General features: G+C 39.2%; 1 protein-coding gene across 4 annotated transcripts in view; it reads left to right on the top strand.

Annotated features, from left to right (window-relative positions):
• Nucleotides 1-17,654, top strand: part of LOC145346885 (wolframin-like) — a 32,574-nt gene extending 14,920 nt beyond the window's left edge. For 2 of the 4 annotated variants that reach the window (XM_080194769.1, XM_080194752.1), the window contains 5 exons: nt 5,607-5,751; nt 9,615-9,785; nt 9,921-10,001; nt 11,665-11,804; nt 12,417-17,654. In XM_080194769.1, the coding sequence (XP_080050895.1) occupies nt 5,607-5,751; nt 9,615-9,785; nt 9,921-10,001; nt 11,665-11,804; nt 12,417-14,222 (2,343 nt within the window). In that variant the 3' untranslated portion in view covers nt 14,223-17,654. Of the gene's footprint in view, nt 1-4,588; nt 4,644-5,606; nt 5,752-9,614; nt 9,786-9,920; nt 10,002-11,664; nt 11,805-12,416 lie in introns of those variants that run through there. The other 2 variants (XM_080194777.1, XM_080194760.1) reach the window with 2 other exon arrangements.
• Nucleotides 17,655-17,858: the final 204 nt, after the last annotated feature.

Raw genomic sequence — 17,858 nt, 5'->3', positions numbered from 1 at the left:
GAGGATTGGGAGAGGTTTAAATGTCAACAAAGATTGACAAAGAAGTTGATAAGGAAGGGTAGGAGAAACTATGAAGCTGGGCTAGCGCTTAATATAAAAAGGGATAGCAAGAGTTTTTATAAATATATAAAAAGGAAGAGGCTGGCTAGGGTGAATGTTGGTCCTTTAGAGGATGAGAAAGGGGACCTAGTGGTAGGGGATGGGGATATGGCTAAGGTATTGAATAACTTTTTTGTTTCTGTCTTCATGGAAGAGGACGTGAATAATTTGCCGGGTGTTAGCGATAGAAAGGTGGTAGGACTGGAGGGTCTTAATGACATTACTGTTACTAGAAAGGCGGTGCTCAACAGACTGGAGGGGCTGATTGTGGACAAGTCCCCAGGACCGGATGGAATGCATCCGAGGGTTCTGAAAGAAATGGCGGAGGTGATAGTGGATGCCTTGGTGGTTATTTTCCAAACGTCGCTGGATTCTGGGGAAGTGCAGGATGATTGGAAAACGGCTAATGTTATGCCGTTGTTTAAGAAGGGTGCCAGGCAAAAGGCGGGGAATTATAGGCCCGTTAGTTTAACGTCTGTGGTAGGTAAAATGTTAGAATCTGTCATTAAGGAGGAAATTGCAAGGCATCTTGAAGGGAATTGCTTGATAGAGCAGACGCAGCATGGTTTCATTAAAGGGAAGTCGTGTCTGACAAGTTTACTGGAGTTCTATGAGGATGTGTCTAGGGCGGTGGATAGAGGAGAGCCGGTGGATGTGGTCTTTCTAGATTTTCAGAAGGCGTTTGACAAAGTGCCTCACAAGAGGTTATTGCAGAAGGTCGAGGGACATGGAGTTGGGGGTAGGGTGTTAGCGTGGATAGAGGATTGGTTGTCAAATAGGAGGCAGAGAGTGGGGGTCAACGGGTGCTATTCGGATTGGCGGATGGTGACTAGTGGAGTGCCCCAGGGGTCGGTGCTGGGGCCTCAGCTTTTTACCATTTATATAGATGATCTGGAGGAGGGAACCGAGTGTAGAGTGTCGAAATTTGCTGATGACACCAAGATTGGAGGAACGGCAAATTGTGCGGAGGGTGTGGAGAGTCTGCAGAAGGATCTAGATAGGCTGGGCGAATGGGCCAGGAAATGGCAAATGGAATTTAATGTTGGCAAGTGTGAGGTGGTCCACTTTGGTAGGAAAAATGGTAGGAAAGACTATTACTTACGGGGCGAAAAACTGCAGCAGGCGACGGTGCAGAGGGACCTCGGGGTCCTTGTGCATGAGTCGCAAAAACCCAGCTTGCAGGTGCAGCAGGTGGTCAGGAAGGCGAATGGGATGCTGGCCTTCATAGCGAAGGGGATTGAATATAAAAGTAGGGAGGTCTTGCTGCAGCTGTATAGGGCATTGGTGAGGCCGCAACTGGAGTACTGTGTGCATTTTTGGGCGCCGCACCTGCGCAAAGATATTTTGGCCTTGGAGGGAGTGCAGAGGAGGTTTACTAGGCTGATACTAGAGTTGAGGGGGTTGAGCTATGAGGAGAGGCTGAATAAACTAGGCTTGTACTCATTAGAGTTTAGAAGAATGAGGGGAGATCTCATTGAGACGTATAAGATGATGAATGGGATGGATAGGATAGAGGTGGAAAGACTCTTCCCGCTCAAAAAAGACAATAGGACTAGGGGGCACAGCCTCAAGATAAAAGGGGGGCGGTTTAGAACGGAGTTGAGGAGGAACTTCTTCACTCAAAGGGTGGTGAATCTCTGGAATTCTCTGCCCGTTGAAGTGGTGGAGGCTGCCTCACTAAATACTTTTAAGACGCGGGTTGATGGGTTTTTGATAGGAGAGGGGATTAAGGGTTATGGGGAGAGGGCGGGAAAGTGGAACTGAGCAGTGACAGATCAGCCATGATCTTATTGAATGGCGGGGCAGGCTCGAAGGGCTGGATGGCCTACTCCTGCTCCTATTTCTTATGTTCTTATGTATAGGCCTGAAAAGAATGGTGATGAAAAGTAGACATAATCTATATAGTTGGGGGACAAATTAAAAATGCTACAAGAAGTACTGGCCAGAAGTGAAACCAGAACACTTGAGTCATGCCAGTTTCCAAAGCAGCAAAAAAAAAGGGCTGAGGATTAATTCTAAGATGATCTGAAAAGAGCAGGAGAGCCAGATGCTTCAAGAAAAGATGATCAAAGAGACCCAGGAGTACTGGTGAAAGATGGGGAGATACGTGGAGCACAGTGTGGCACTGGCTGAATGGAGAGAGCATGACAGTTGCAAAGACCAGGAGAGCGTACAGGACGAGTGGCTGTTGGAGATATAGGAGTGAAGTCAACTGCTTATTAAAGTTTATTTATTAGTGTCACAAGTAGACTTACATTAGCACTGCAATGAAGTCACTTTGAAAATCCCCTTGTCACCACACTCCAGTATCTGTTCGGGTACACTGAGGGAGAATTTAGCACAGCCGATGCACCTAACCAACACATCTTTCAGACTGAGGGAAGAAACCAGAGCACCTGCAGGAAACCCACGCAGACAGGGAAAGAGCATGCAAACTCCACACAGTAACCCAAGCCGCGAATCGAACCAAGGTCCCTGGTGCTGTGAGGCAGCAGCGCTAATCATTGTGCTGCCCTATAAAATTAAACAGATTAACACAACTTCCTGATAAAGTGGAACATGGACTGCATTAGGAATTAATGGTAGGAACTGTGCATTGCTGGTGAGGGGATATATTAAAAGGTATTAGTATTACTGATTAAAACAGGTGCAAAAGCAAATAGGTGTGACAAACAGGAAGATTCAAGTGTTGGTGTGTTATTGTGCAAGTTGCACAGTAAATTAAAATGATTCTGTCTCGATTGAAAGCTGCCTGAAAAACTAAAACCCTTCATTTATCATTAAAAACAATTCGCAAACTTGTGCAGTGTTTCTGGCTAATTCATCAAAGATGCTTATTTTTGAGCTATGACTTTGAAAAGTAGTGTATGTTTTTTATTTACTTTCTGAGAATAGGGGAATGACCACATTTTTATCTCCTAAAATGTATATAGATGTGTTTTGAGCTCCCATTTACAGTGCTGTAATTGCAGATGATTATTTCATTTTGCTATGATGCACATTGCCTCCTGTTACACAGCAGGCAGCTGTAAAACTCCTCAGGGCCTTGCCTGGCAGGAGGCCGAACTCTACTGCAGTGCAGTGTCACATTACGCCCAGATTTGCTTACCAAGACATTTCCAGATTGCCGTGCGTGTTAGAATTTTAGTTTAGTGAAGATTTGTCCTTACGTAAGGATTAGAGAGCTGAATATGTAAGTTTGCTGATAGCACTTAATTAGGTGGCACAGTAATGTAGATGAGAGCGAGAAGTTTCAACGGCTGATAGATTACGTGAGTTTGTAACTGGCATTTAAAATTTGGTATAGTATGAGGCCATCCATTTTGGATTTAAGTTCTATTAGATTGATCAGACAATATTTTCTAAATGGGAAGTGTAGAATAACAGAGTGATTTAGGAGTCCAGATATAGAAATAGCTGGTGGACCAGTACAAAAATGTCATTAAAAAGATTGATGGAATGTTGACCTTTATCTCAAGAGAGCTAGGAAATAAATGGGTCGAAGTTACGGTACAGTTGTATAGAGCTCTGGTTAACCTGGTCTGCAGTCCTGGGAACTGAACCTCAGGCAGCAACTATTGGCCTTGGACTAGATGCAGCATAGATTCACCCTTAACGATAGTTGAGCTAAAAGAGTTACATGTTGGGTTAGACTGCACCGGCAGTCCCTTGACTATAGAAGATTAAGGGGTAATTGAAATTTTAAGCTGATCAAACGAGTTGATTAGGTAGATAGAGAGAAATGTCTCTCTCTGGTGGGGGAGCCTAGAACAGAGGGGCATAATCTTAGAAGTGGAGCTAGGCTGTTCATTACAGTGATGTCCATGTAGCCAAATGGAAATGTAGGACTCTTCACCAAAGAGCTGTCAAGACTAGATCAATCAAAAATTTTCAGAACTGAGGTTGATGGATTGTTTTGGGAAAGACGTGGAGGTTTATGGAACCAGGGCAGGTAGGTAAAGTTGACCTTGACCAACCTTGATCTAACTGAATGGTGGAACAGGCTCAACAGGCTACATGGTCTACTTCTCCTGTTTCTTATGTTTTTATTGTCTAACCAAAGTTAAAATCTTCCCTTGCCTAACAGGCTTTGTTACCATCGATGTAACGGGCCTAAAAATTTGTCATTGATTTTTGCCAGAGGTCCAGAAATAACTGTTTTGCATGAAAGGGAAATGATGAATTTTATAGTGTGTGCTTGATGTCAGTGAACTATGGACTTGTGAAGAATATCAGCATTTCTCTTCACAATGCAGGCAAGACCCTTTTCTAGGTTTTGTAACGATTTTCAGGATTGACCATATCCCTTCTGTTCGACAGTGTTGCTGGGAACCCAAATTAATTACACAGTAAATGCACATGAACCCTGTGCAATGCAGTGCTTAAAATACATTGTCATGTGTCAAAATCCTCTGTTAAAAAAGATAGCATGTTTTAGCTTGGGGCAGGTGAGACTGTTCCAGCTTACCTGACTTGTTTGGACATATCGCATCCATTTTAAATGAAGCTTGTTTTATCACCTTGACTGAAGCAATCGCCAACAGGTTGGTTTTGATGTGCAATGCACTGTTCAAACTAGATTTCCTTTTACAATTGGGTTACCACAGTCGACTGATGATCAATTTCTAATGTTGAAGCATTTTGACATTCCTGTCAGTTGTTAGTAAGTAGATTGTATTGCAATTGAACTAGGATACCTGGGCTACCATTACCATACTCCGACATGCACAAACCATAGGTGGAAAGTAAAGCCTATCCACTCAATTCTAGTTGCTCCAGAAATGTATCTGTACAGTAATTCATGGAATCATGCAGCATGTAAGGAGCTAAGTCAACCCATGATTAACCAGTCCTTGAAAAAGCTATCTAATTAATCTTATTCCCTTGCTCTTTCCCCGTGTCCTTTCAAATTTTTGTCCTTCATGTCTTTATCCAATTTCCTTTTCTGAAGGCTGTGATTGAATCTGCTTCCACCACTCTTCCAGACAGTACACAACAGATCTTATCAATTTGCTGCATTTAAAAAAATCTACTCATTTCACCTGTTTCTTTTGCTAATTACCTTGAATCTCTGTATATTGTTTACTCTGACAATACCAGTAAGCAGGGTAAATAAGGAGAAACTATCAAACCCGTCATGATTTTGAACATTTAATAAATCTCCCGTTAACTTTCTAGCTCTAAGGAGAGCAGCCTCTCTCCTTGTAACAGAAGTTCCTCATTCCCACTACCATCCCAGTAAATCTCTTCTGACCTTCTCTGAAACTGTGATATCCGTCCAACAGTACAGTGCTGCAGCCTAGCCACTGATTTATGAAGACATAATTTCATTGCTTTTGTACACGCTGTCTCTATTTATAGAGCTAAGGATCCAGACTGCATTTTTAACACTTTACAATGCTACCTTCAAAGATCTGCGTACATCCACCCCCATGTCTCTTACATGAGCATTGCTACAAACTTCGGATTTAAAGAAAGATGATGTGCTTTTTCTTTGTTGCCATTAGGTTGGTAAATATTACCTGAAACTCGCTGGTGATAAGGATGAAGAACTGAACAACTGTACAGCTGTAAACTGGTTGATCCAAGCTGCCAAACAAGGCAAGAAAGAGGCAGTAAAATTGCTTAGAGTTTGCCTTGAAGAAAGAAAAGGTAAATATATTTATAGTAAAAGGATTAGTGGAATGTGGGAGTAAAGGTAAAATACCATTTTTTAAAATATCTGGATTATGTAGTGAAGCAATTTAATAAAAATTAGTGTTCTTTGATTACATGGAAAACACTATTGGAGCACAGGTTTATCATATATCTACACATAGCAAAATGCAGACTATCTATTCAGACCATGTTTTAAAACTGTTTTCAATTTTGAGCCGCAGAACAATATGCAGGAACTGGGTAAAGTTTCAATGAGGGCAACAAAGTTGATGTAGTCTGGTCTCCAGTGCTTCTAAAGAGAAGAGTCCAAAAAATATTCACAAAGCTGAAGATGTGTGTGTATGGAAAGGCTGAATAGATTGTTGCTCTTTTCTCAAGAAAATAGAAGGGTGTGGTGTGTTCTGACAGAGGTAATTAAGATTGTGAAAGGGTTAGATAGAGTAGACATCAAGAAAATGTTCCAACTTGTTTGAGGATTTTGAACTTGGGGCCTTAATTATAAGATACACGTCAATAAATCCTCCAGGAAATTCAGAAGAAAGTTAGAACATGGAATGTGTTACCAGAAGAAAATGTCATGGGAGTAGTATAGTTAAGGGGAAGCTGGATGAGAAAACAAAGGAGAAATCTGTAAATCGATGTGCTTGAGAGGCTTAGATAAGGCGTGATGGGAGAAGCTCTGGTAATGGATAAATGCTGGCATGGAGCAGTTTGAAACAAGTGATTCTATCCATGTTGCCAACCATGCTAATAAATTGGAAAACTGCTAATATTGTAGCTTTGTTCAAAAGGGGAAGAAGGCAAAATGTCGGAGACTACAGGCCATTTGATCTACAACTATTGGAAAAACCATGTAATCAATCAGTAAGGAGAGCATAGCAGTGCATTTGGAAAGTCATCCACTCATGCCCCAGTGCCACTGCAAGGTAAGATGGAGAATTTAGCACCCAGCCAATCTCCGTTTATTGCAGCAGGATCAGAAAATCCTACTGGCATGAACGGCTGTAAGATTCCACCCTTTATCTGATCGGGCTGTGTTAGCATGGTTTTATGAAGCGGAAATCAAGTCTGACAAATTTACTAGAGCTCGTTGAGGAGGTAGCAACTAGAGTAGATAGACCATTGACTGGCTCTCCTCTATGTTTGGATTTTCACAAGGCATTTGATAAGGTGCCACACCAGGTTACTACGTAAAATAGAAATTCATGGTGTTGGAGGTAATATTCTGACATAGATGGACAATTGGCTAACAGGAAGCAGTGAGTAACAATCAGGGGATCTTTCTTGGGTTGGAGTGCAGTCATCAATGGAGTGCCACAGCGATCAGTGGCCAAATTTGCATATGATGCAAAGGTAATAGGGAAGGCAGGCTCTAAGGAGGATGTAACCTGTCAACACCTCTCTAAGAAATTTGTGTGAGTCAGCAGAAAATTGGCAAATGAAAATCGACATAGGAAAATGTTACATTGTTCATTTTTGAAGAAAGAATGAGAAGATGAATTTTTTATTTAAATTGCGAGACTGCAGAAAGCTATAGCATAAAGGAACTTGGGAGAACTTCAGGAAGCTGTGGAGACCCAGTCCTTGAACATTTTCAAGGGTGAGATCAATAGGTTTTTAATCAGTAGGGAAATCGAGGGTTATGGAGTTGGGCAGGAAAGTGAACTTGGTAAGTATTAGATCAGCCATAATCTTATTAAATGTCGGAGCAGGCTTGAAGCGCTGAATGGCCTACTGTTCCCATTTCTTATGGTCTTATGATATAATTATAGGTAATGAGGATTTTCTTCCATCTAATTTTTCTTTGGAATGTGCAGGCAAGTGTGTGGCCCCTTTAAATCTTTTGCACACCCACTTGCAATTTAAAGGGACCAACTTGTGCTAAAAGGAAGAATCTAACTAAAGTATAAAAATATGAAATAGTATAATCCGAAAGTGTAAGACTAGAGCACATAAATTTAAATTAGGAAGAAGGAAAGACCTATATTAATATAGTGTCCTATCACATCTGTCAGAAACAGTTTAAGTATAATCACATTTCTATAGCCCAAAAGTAGATTTTTAACACTTGACAATGCCATTTTCAAAAATTTGCATATGTCCACCTCCATGTCTCTTAAGTGAGCATTGCTGCTAACTTTGGATTTAAAAAAAATGTGCCTTTTCTCTGTTGCCATAAGGTTGGATCAAAATATATTTGAATAACGTAGAAGAACAATGGCGAAACAGTGGTTAGCATGGCAGCCTCACAGCTCCAAGGACCTGCGTTCAATTCTGGCCTTGGGTCACTGTCTGTGTGGAGTTTGCACATTCTCCCTGTGTCTGCACAGGTTTCTTCCAGGTGCTCTGGTTTCCTCCCACTGTCCAAAGATGTGCAAGTTAGGTTGATTGGCCAGGTTAAATTGGCACTTAATGTACTGGGAGTGTAGGTTAGATGGATTAATGGGGTGATCTTTCGTTTCCCACTTCTTGGTAAATGTTGCTTGTCTGACTTCTACCAGAATGCACCAGTGAAATCCCTCAGCCGGATAAATATGTGGAGTTACAGGGATAGAGCCTGGTTGGAATTGTTGTCGGTGCAGATTTGATGGGCTGAATGGCCTCCTTCTGTACTGTAGGGATTTTGTGATTCATTCTATGAATGACAGATTGCTCTTGTGCTTTCCTAATCCCCTGCCCCAAAAACACAACACCTTGCAATAAAGCTTAGCAAGCCCACTGGCAGAAAATGTACAGATGAAAGAAGCTCATTTTCTTGCTCATTTCTGTAGGAGTGGGGGAAAGGGCAGCATGTTTAATGTGCATATTGAGACAACATAAAATTGGGGTTGAATGTTTCCCGATCGCCTGATGACTTGGCTGGGGTCAGGGAGCTTTATGCCATATCTCACTGACTTACAAAAAGATACTTCTGGCCTTGTGAAAGTGTTAGAAATTTTAGCTTTTTTTAATGCTAGAAAATGTTTAAACCTTCAGTGTTTTTCATGAGTACTCAGCCATTAATATTCTGTGAATATAGAGTTGGTGGACTTCGATTCTGAGTGATGCCTGAATTTACCTATTTTCAGTAAAGAGTCTTGTTCTGATCAATCTCTGTTCTAATTAAGAAATGGATCATTCTGGGCTATCTGCATCTTCCTTCTCCTATTGTTCGATACCTTGTAATTAAATGTGCTGTAACATTGTTTTTCCTTTTCCCCTGTCCAATGCCTTTTGCATCCCTGAAAGGGAGAATGGAAATAGATGGTAAATGTGACTTACCTGAGCTGATTGTCAATTTACAGCCTGCCTTGACTTGATTCTAAAATCAATTGCCAAAGATTGAACATGTATGTAGAAGAGAACAATGTAACACTACATTCTGCACCCTCTCCTTTCTCTATGTATAGCGTGCAAGAACAAATACTTTACACTGTACACTAATTGTGACAATAAATCAAATCAATCATGCTCACTCAGCAGTGGAGAGTTAATGATCAGGCAGATTTATCTTCCAGACTAGGGGAGAGTCAATGATCAGGGTAGAAATAGATTTGGGTTTGCCTGGACAATTTTGAGCATTAGCTTTGTAACTTTAAGGATGGAGTAACTTTTTTTAATAACTTGTTTTCAGATGGTTTACATTGTTTAAAAATTTTGAGCATTTGACAATAATATCCCTCAACATTTTTTATGTTGAGGTCTGTTTATTTGAATGTGCAGTATCTTTATGGGTTTTGCATAACCACATGGTGCAATATTTTAAGGGGGAAAAAACCTGCAAATGGCTTGCATGGTATCTTCCAGGTTTCTGCATAACCATGTCTGCTTGTGCAGTTTTCAGGGAACGTTGCTTGACGCCTACTTTTTTCCTAAAGGTATCACATCTGAAAACGAGCAAGTGGCGAAGCAGCTCGCAAATGAGAGTGAGTTTGAGCGGGCTGTGCGGAAAGCTACATTAATCATGTACCAGAAGCTGAATCCAAACCGAAAGAAGAAGGTTGCTGTCTCTGAAATCCTGGAAAATGTTAGCCACATCAACGCTGAAGGTAGGACACAAAGGAAGACGAATTGAGATTGTTTTGAAAAACCAACAGTGTAGAAGAGATTTACACATTTTCAAATCTCCATTGACTGTGTGTTACGATAGCAGATTAACCTGCATTGGTTTTATCATCATCTAGGTAGCAAAGCAAAACCGGGCCCTGTCCCACAAATGCTGCAAAAGGAGAGGCGAGTGCTTGAACGACTGGTCAGTATTCAAAGTAAGGACCTAACCTGTGATTGTTATTTTTGTTTTGTTGCTCTTAAAAGCATACTTTTTTAATACATGATTAAAGTTAAATAGTCTTAATTCAATTCTCTTAACTTATTTCAAATTCATTCTGACCTCATTTTTGCATTATTTCAAGAAAAGTTGCCTTGTACCAAAGTGCACTGCAATGCTATGAAGTACAAGGTGTGGGAAAATCAAATCAATACTGCAGCAAGATTTTCCACAGTTCATACAATAAATAGCTTGTTAAAGAAAATGGACATTCAATCAGTGATTAATAATGTACTATTGATCATTTTATCTGGATTGCCAGTTGTTTTCAAACAGTTTCTACTTTGCAGTGTTTTCTGAGGCAAGAAAACCAAAGAAGAAATGTTTATAGGAAAAAGTGAAGTAAGATAGATGGAAGCAAAGTGACATCAAGGAAATGGGTTTTGAGCTGCAGAAGGACCACCCCACCTCTCAAACTCCCCAGTACTACAGTGATCCTGCTTAATATTTGGACTTATGTCATTACACATGCTTTACGTTGGTCTGAGATTCTGGCACTGATATGTGAGACCACCATAACATGGCTATTGTAGTTGAAACGCCCGACTGAGGTTAATTATTTAGAAGACAGGATGGCAAATTATATTAGCACACCATTCTATTAATTTCTAATTCAAATTTAGGCCAGACACTTAAGTCAAATGTATTCTCTATTTTATCTGGATTTGTAAAGTGGCAATGGGAACAAACCTAATCCGTCCAGAATCAATATCACTGCAAATCCTCCCAGCCCACCTCCACAACTTCTCGAGCAAAAGCATTATAGAGGCAAAACAAATCACCAAGTCAATGACAATTGTGTTTTGTTATTGATGATTCCAGTGGTTCTCACCAATCACTGGGTATGGGTATCATGTGGAATAAGTTTGTATCACGCAAGTGAAAATGCAGAAAAGATTTATGAAAATGGTTCTGAGGATAAGGGACAGATATGTGAGTAGATTGCAGAAATTGGGATTGTTCACCTTAAAGAAGAGAAGGTTGAAATGTTCAAAATCATGAAGGGTCTGGACAGAGTAGTTAGAAAGAAACTGTTTCTATTGGTTGAACGTTCAGGAACCAGAGGACACAAATTTAAGATGATTGGCTAAATAACTAGTGAAACCATGAGAAAACTTTGCACAGCAAGGGATCAGCATCTGGAATGCACTGTCTGTGTATGTGGTGGAGGCAAATACAACTAGAGTTTTCATAAGGCAATTGAATAACCATCAAAAGAGAGAAGAATTACAGTGCTCTGGAGAAAGTTGGGTGGGCGGAGGTTTGGTGTTACAGCTGAATTACTGTTGCAATAACTATTCTCGTGACTTGTTAATGAATTGTTATGATTGCAAGAATTCTGGTGTGAAACAAATGCAGTGGGATAATTCTTGAGACTTGAGTTAAAGCAAGTTGTCAGAGCTAAATCTGGTAAAGTTCGCTTTGTACTTCACATTCAATATGAACAAAATATCTGAAATGCTACATGTATTTTTCAATAGTGCTAAGAGTCTTGCATTGAGCACAAATAAAATGTCGCAGGAATTGAAACTCCTGCATTAGTAGGAATGTTAAGGATACAGCTGTGTTTCTGTTAACCTAAACTCTTGTCACTACTTCAGGTCACGAGGACATGAAGTTGGATGATTTTGTCGACATGACAAAGAAGTATGCAAAGGGCGTTATCCCATCCAACTTGTTAATGCAGGGAGAGGATGGCCTTGAAGGGAAACCACCTGAAGATTTGCCATTGCAGCAAAAGGTAGAGTTAAGAATGCAAATGGTTTATTACAAGCAACAGTTGGTCAGTATGGGTCATTCTTGCTTTGGTACTTTTAATATTACAGGGTATTAGGCTTTGTTACAGAAGACAAAGGCATTAAATTATTAAGCTATCAGAATTTCAGGTTTAGAGAGATAAAAACTATTGCATTCTTCCTGCAAAGATTGTGGGGAACATAAATCATTCTGCTGCATCCAAGTGGCTGTTAACAATTGTAAATTTTGCTACAGTTTTAAATATTTCTGTAGCAAAGAGTTAACTAAACAGAATTGCTGATGAGTCTTTTCTAAAATTTCTCGCTGGCTGCTGTGAAAGGAATTTTGATGATCACCTTTGACCGATTATCCCTTGTTCTTGCTTATCAGTGGGTTCCTGTACATTTGTAGGCTTGAGTGCACAGTATAATGGTTATTACATTTTTAATCCGTCAATGGTGTCACTGGTTTGCTTTGTTTGCAAACCTTTGCTTGCCAACTGATTCATTTTTGTTGATCATTTTGAACTCAATCATGGTTCTGGATTTTTTTTTCCTGAGCCGTATAATTCATTTTTTACATATTCTAAACCTATTTTGTCTATTTTCTTCTACAGATCGTGAAATATCCACTTCATGCCTTAATGGAAATAAAGGAACATCTAATAGATTTTGCCTCCAAAGCTGGAATGCATTGGCTGCATACAATCATTCCACTTCACCATGTAAATGCCCTTGTCTTTTTTTTCATAATTAGCAACTTGACAATCAATTTTTTTGCTTTCATCATCCCGCTAGTTATCTTTTATCTCTCCTTCATTTCCATGGTAATCTGCACTTTGAAAGTCTTTCAGGATAGCAAAGCATGGGACAATTTCAGGACAATGACTGACTTACTGTTGCGCTTTGAGCCAGACCTCGATGTTGAACAGGCTGAGGTGAACTTTAGTTGGAGTCATTTGGAACCCAACATCCATTTCATGCTCTCAGTGTTCTTTGTGATCCTATCCTTTCCCATAGCAGACAAAGATTGGATTCCTTGTTCAGAACTGGCAGTCATTGCAACTTTCTTCTTGATTACATCATACATGAGTCTGAGTACAAGTGCAGAACCATACACTCGAAGGGCTCTCATTACAGAGGTTGTATGCTCAGTAATAGGGTTCCTTCACTCCCTTCCTGAAAGCTGGTCCTACTTAAGAATTTTTGGGGAACCCTTTATGACTATTCCGATAGGTAGCGTCTTCATGTTGAACATTGGTGTTCCCTGTTTTTTGTACTTTTTCTTGTTTTACTTGTTCTTCAGGATGGCAAAATTGAGGAATTTCAAAGGTACTTACTGCTACTTGATTCCTTACCTTGTCTGCTTTATGTGGTGTGAACTGGCTGTAGACCTCCTGAAGACGTCCACAGGCTTGGGTCTTATTCGGGCGTCAGTGGGCTATTTCCTGTTTCTCTTTGCCCTGCCAATCCTACTTATAGGTATTGCGTTAATGTTTGTGATCCAATTAATAAAATGGTTCATTTCCATGGAGTTGATCAAGATCATTGTCACCCTCACACTGTGCACAATTCCGGTTATCCTCCACATGTGGACAAAAGCGACTGGCACATTATTAGGGCTAGTTAAGTCCCTGACGAAGAGCTCCATTGTCAAACTCATTCTGGTTTGGCTCACTGCAATTATGATGTTCTGTTGGGTTTATGTGTACAGATCAGAAGGTATGAAAGTGTACAATTCCACTCTGACCTGGCAGCAGTACAGCTTTGTTTGTGGGCCTCGTGCCTGGAAAGAGACTAACATGGCTAAGGTTCAGATCCTTTGTGGTCATCTTGAGGGGCACAGAGTAACATGGACCGGAAGGTTCAAATATGTCCGTATCACAGAGATTGACAACAGCGCAGAGTCTGCAATCAACATGCTTCCTTATTTCTTAAGTGATTGGATGAGATGCTTATACGGTGAGACATATCCTGAGTGTGATCCCAAAAATGTGACTGAGGCAGACGAAGATCTCTGTCGGCTTAAATTTCTCACCAAGCATACCTGCCATCTTAAAAAGTTCTGTCGTTATAAATTTGAAATAACTATGGGAATGCCTTATGGTACGAATGGGAATGAAACCGTTGAAGATGATGCAACTAAAGATATTGTACTGAAAGCTAGTAATGAGTTCAAGAATGTTCTGCTGAACTTGGGTCAAGGAAGTGTGGTGGAATTCAGTACCATTCTGGAGGGCAAGTTAGGCAGTAAATGGCCAGTCTTTGAACTGAAAGCCATTAGATGCCTTAACTGTATGTCGAAGCTAACACCAGCATCGGCAAGACATGTCAAAATTGAACATGACTGGAGAGGGATAGTGAAGCAAGCTTTCAAATTTGCGTTCAATTTCTTATTTGCACCAATATTATGTGCTATCTAAAGCCAAATTTTGCTTTGAAGTCCAAATTGTTAATATCTACCTATTGGTGGATAAACTCCTGCCTTTAACTCCTTCAGAGGTATACTACTGAATGTTCCTCAGCAATGCTAGAGTCCTTTCCATAGAAAAAATATGGTAACATGTCTCAGGCAATAGAAATGTGCATTTACCAAATCCAATTTAAAAGTTATCTAGTCCAAATCATCCTGGTAAGAGTTAGTGTGGGAAGAAGAGTCAAAAATGGATTTATGAATTCTAGGACATGGTCATGTGCTTCATTTGACCCTGAATGGTTTTCGTGCAGGTATCAAGTGTTGTTTTATCCCAATCTTATTTGCTAAGTAAATGGGAAGACTGATGGTTACCTAAATGTGGCTTGCACTTGTAAAATACTAAAATCTTTATAAACCATTTAAGGATAACCATTCATTAAGTAAACCAGTATTAAATGTACAGTAATGCATTGAACACGTAAATAAGCCAATAGTAAATGGGGAAGCATGCATTGACATGAGATGGTACAGTGTCCTAAATTAACCCGCTTACATGTATTTGTGCATCCATATATTTGCTGAATATATATTTTGTAGAAAAAATGTCTGTTCTCAATGTGACATTTTGGATTTGTTCAACTTTTGCCTTTTATGTGCAAGAAAAGCGCAGGATGAGTACGTTTCGGGAAAGGGTTTATTCATTGCACTTTGCTCTGTTACCTTATGATTCCTGTTTGTGAAGCTGAGATAAACTGATCATGCAACATTTCTCTTTTTAAATTGCATCTTAATTTAGATATAAAAGCTATACATGTGTGCATGCTACTGAATTAACACTAGATTCTATACAGAAATACTTGTATTTTAATATGGGATATTTCAATTGTTTAATTCTAATGAATAGTCTAAAGTGATATGGTCATCTTTAGTGATATTGTTGCATCACTGGAGACGGTCTCAACGGTCAGCACTTCAAATTTTTATAATGGCAATTTAAGTTAACATTTTTAAGACAATTCCACGACAAATATGAAAATTGGCTTCTGTTTTAAAATAAAGATTTTTCCTCACCCTTTCTTCCCCCTACCCCCATTGCTTCTGTTGCATAAATATATGGACAAAATATAATCATCTCATACCACAATTACATTAAAGTTCTCACCAAAAACATGAACAAATGTAGTTGCTCAGAATAATCTACAGTAGTATAATTGCAATTGTAACTACACTTCAGAAAAAAAATGTCATTGGTTGTAAAGTGCTTGAGATGTCTTGTGCTTGTGAAAAGTGCTAAATAAATACAAATCTTTTATTTTCATACTTTGGTAATTTCACTCTGCATTTTTTCCCTTATGGACAGCAGGGTTGAGTTATACAATAGGGAAACTCCATGGTGGATGAGTTGTTGTTAGTTTAGTATTTCCTATTTTCAGCTGCCACTGTCAGAGTGGAAGTAATGTCTTTGTGAAATAGCATAGGTTGTGATGGTGGCCAACTTAAAAGATTAATAATCTGTACTTATTGACAGCAAGATGTTTCATCCTTGGAATAGCACTTAAATTCCTACTGACTGTCTGAGAAATTTGAATAAGGTTAGAACAGCAATTTGTAGCTTGATATAGTGCCACTTTAATGGCAGCTTGGTTTTGTGGTTTGTGGTTCACTGCTAGGTATGGGGAGAAAGTGTAGCTATTCTTTTAATCACTTTAGATGTTCAAGAGGATTTTGGTCTTGTAAGAACTTTGTAAATAGATGTTCATGAAATTTTGCTTTAACTGCCTCTGACCAAAATAGCATGACAGTGCGTGCTGCAAAAAATTGATGCTATCACTATTACATACATACCCTTGTCAATTAAGATGGGGAATGGGCCTGGGAGTCCCAAAGGATCATTGAAAAACTTGTTGTTTTTTCTTGTAGGATAACACTGTACAGCTATTAAGAAATAAAATTTATCAAGCTTTTTATAGATCAAGATGAAATACAGTTAGAAGCAACAGAAGAATAGGCCATTCAGCTGTACAATCTTACTCTTGAGTTCACAGTGAATTTTTGAATATAAAGAGCACTTTAATTGATCTTATTAGGATAATTATTTCCAAGAATGTAACACTTTTTTGAGGCCTGCTTAGCCAGCATGTGGCTCAAAACCTCAGGTTTTTATTTCATAGAAATAGAAAATATGTTGAGAGGAAGAGAAAGCATTAAATTGGGAACTGTTTCTGTCCATCAGAGGTTTAACTACTCCAATCAAGATGGACTGGTAAGTGGTTCAAATGTAAATCTGTATTCAAAGACTTGGTTCTCTTTCTGGCCTTAGTCTTTAAGTGGCAGTTCACTGATATTAAAACAGTATATCTTACAGTAAGAGTGATGTTGTATTTTGGGTATGAACATTCATGGTCATGCATTCATGTGATCTGAACCATCTTGAGTTCTGTCCTAATTATTTGCAGGCAGATATTAGGAGAGGGTGAAGTGTTTTGTGAAATGCTGACAAAGCAGAACCCTGATGTAACGTATATGGCATTTTTCTTCACTAATCAAATTGCACTTTTCTCTTCAAAAGCAATTTTGCATTGCAAGTAGAGTATCTGTGAAAGTAAGACTTGTTTTTTTTTGGGAGGGAGCAAGTGTTGGCATCTGTAACACATATTTAATATGCCCTATGTGATACTGCATCTATTTATCTATGGCTTGAATTCAGATACTTCAGGAAGCTGCCAAACTCGGTAGTTATATAGTTAAAAAAAAACAGTGGATATGTTTCTGACAAACTTGCCAAAACTCAAGAAGGTGACAGAAGTGCTATAAATAATTCAAGTCTTCTCGGTGTTTTTCAAAACATGTTGTGCATCATCTGATCAGCCAAAGATCTTCTAGTGGAAATTATTACCAGTATATTTTGTAAAAAGAATTAAGCAGCTTGAGTCTTAGCTATTTGTTGATTGCTTTGTTCTTAATCAGGGTATTAAGTGCCTGACTATGACCCTTCACTGTGGCTGTAAAATCTGTTGAGAGTGCAGTATTCAAAAGTTTCAACAAGGGCAGTAAGCAGTGTAACATTGTGAGTAGAAAACCTTTGAATAAATTGTGCATTTTGTAAAGGATAGAAGCTCACTATATGATCCAGAAAAGTTGACTTTGGTCAGCATAGAGTTAGTACTGAACCAAATCACGTAATTTGAAGTTTAACTGCTTTACCTAAACCATGCAAGTACTTAGCTTTTGGTTCACATTACCTGTTCTCATTTGACCACTAATTATCAAGATCTGGGTGTATTAAGTGCCTGATTGTGACACTCCATGGCGATTGTATCACTCACAAATGTGTTTTTTCACAAAAGCTAATATTTAGCTTCTGTATTAAATATTGTATTGGCACCACTACCTTTAAGCATTCAACTTCATATGAAATCAAATAAAGTTGCTTCTATTATTTGTGCCACTGTTTTATTTGTGTCTTGTCAGAAATTTGAGTTTATTAGAAGGAAATCTGTTTATTGAATTGCATATACGGCATTGGAAGTTCAAGTATGTTTATTTTTGGGCACAAGGGTAGCAGGCTTCAGTTGCTACCTAAATGTTGAGCCAGAGGTGCATGTGATATTGGCCCTTATTTCCATGAAGCCAGGAAGCTACA

This window comes from Carcharhinus amblyrhynchos, chromosome 1 (genome assembly GCF_965287045.1).
Source record: "Carcharhinus amblyrhynchos chromosome 1, sCarAmb.v2.hapA, whole genome shotgun sequence".
Lineage (NCBI taxonomy): Eukaryota > Metazoa > Chordata > Chondrichthyes > Carcharhiniformes > Carcharhinidae > Carcharhinus > Carcharhinus amblyrhynchos.
The sequence above is the reverse complement of the archived record's forward strand: the minus strand, read 5'-3'. Positions and strand labels throughout refer to the sequence as shown.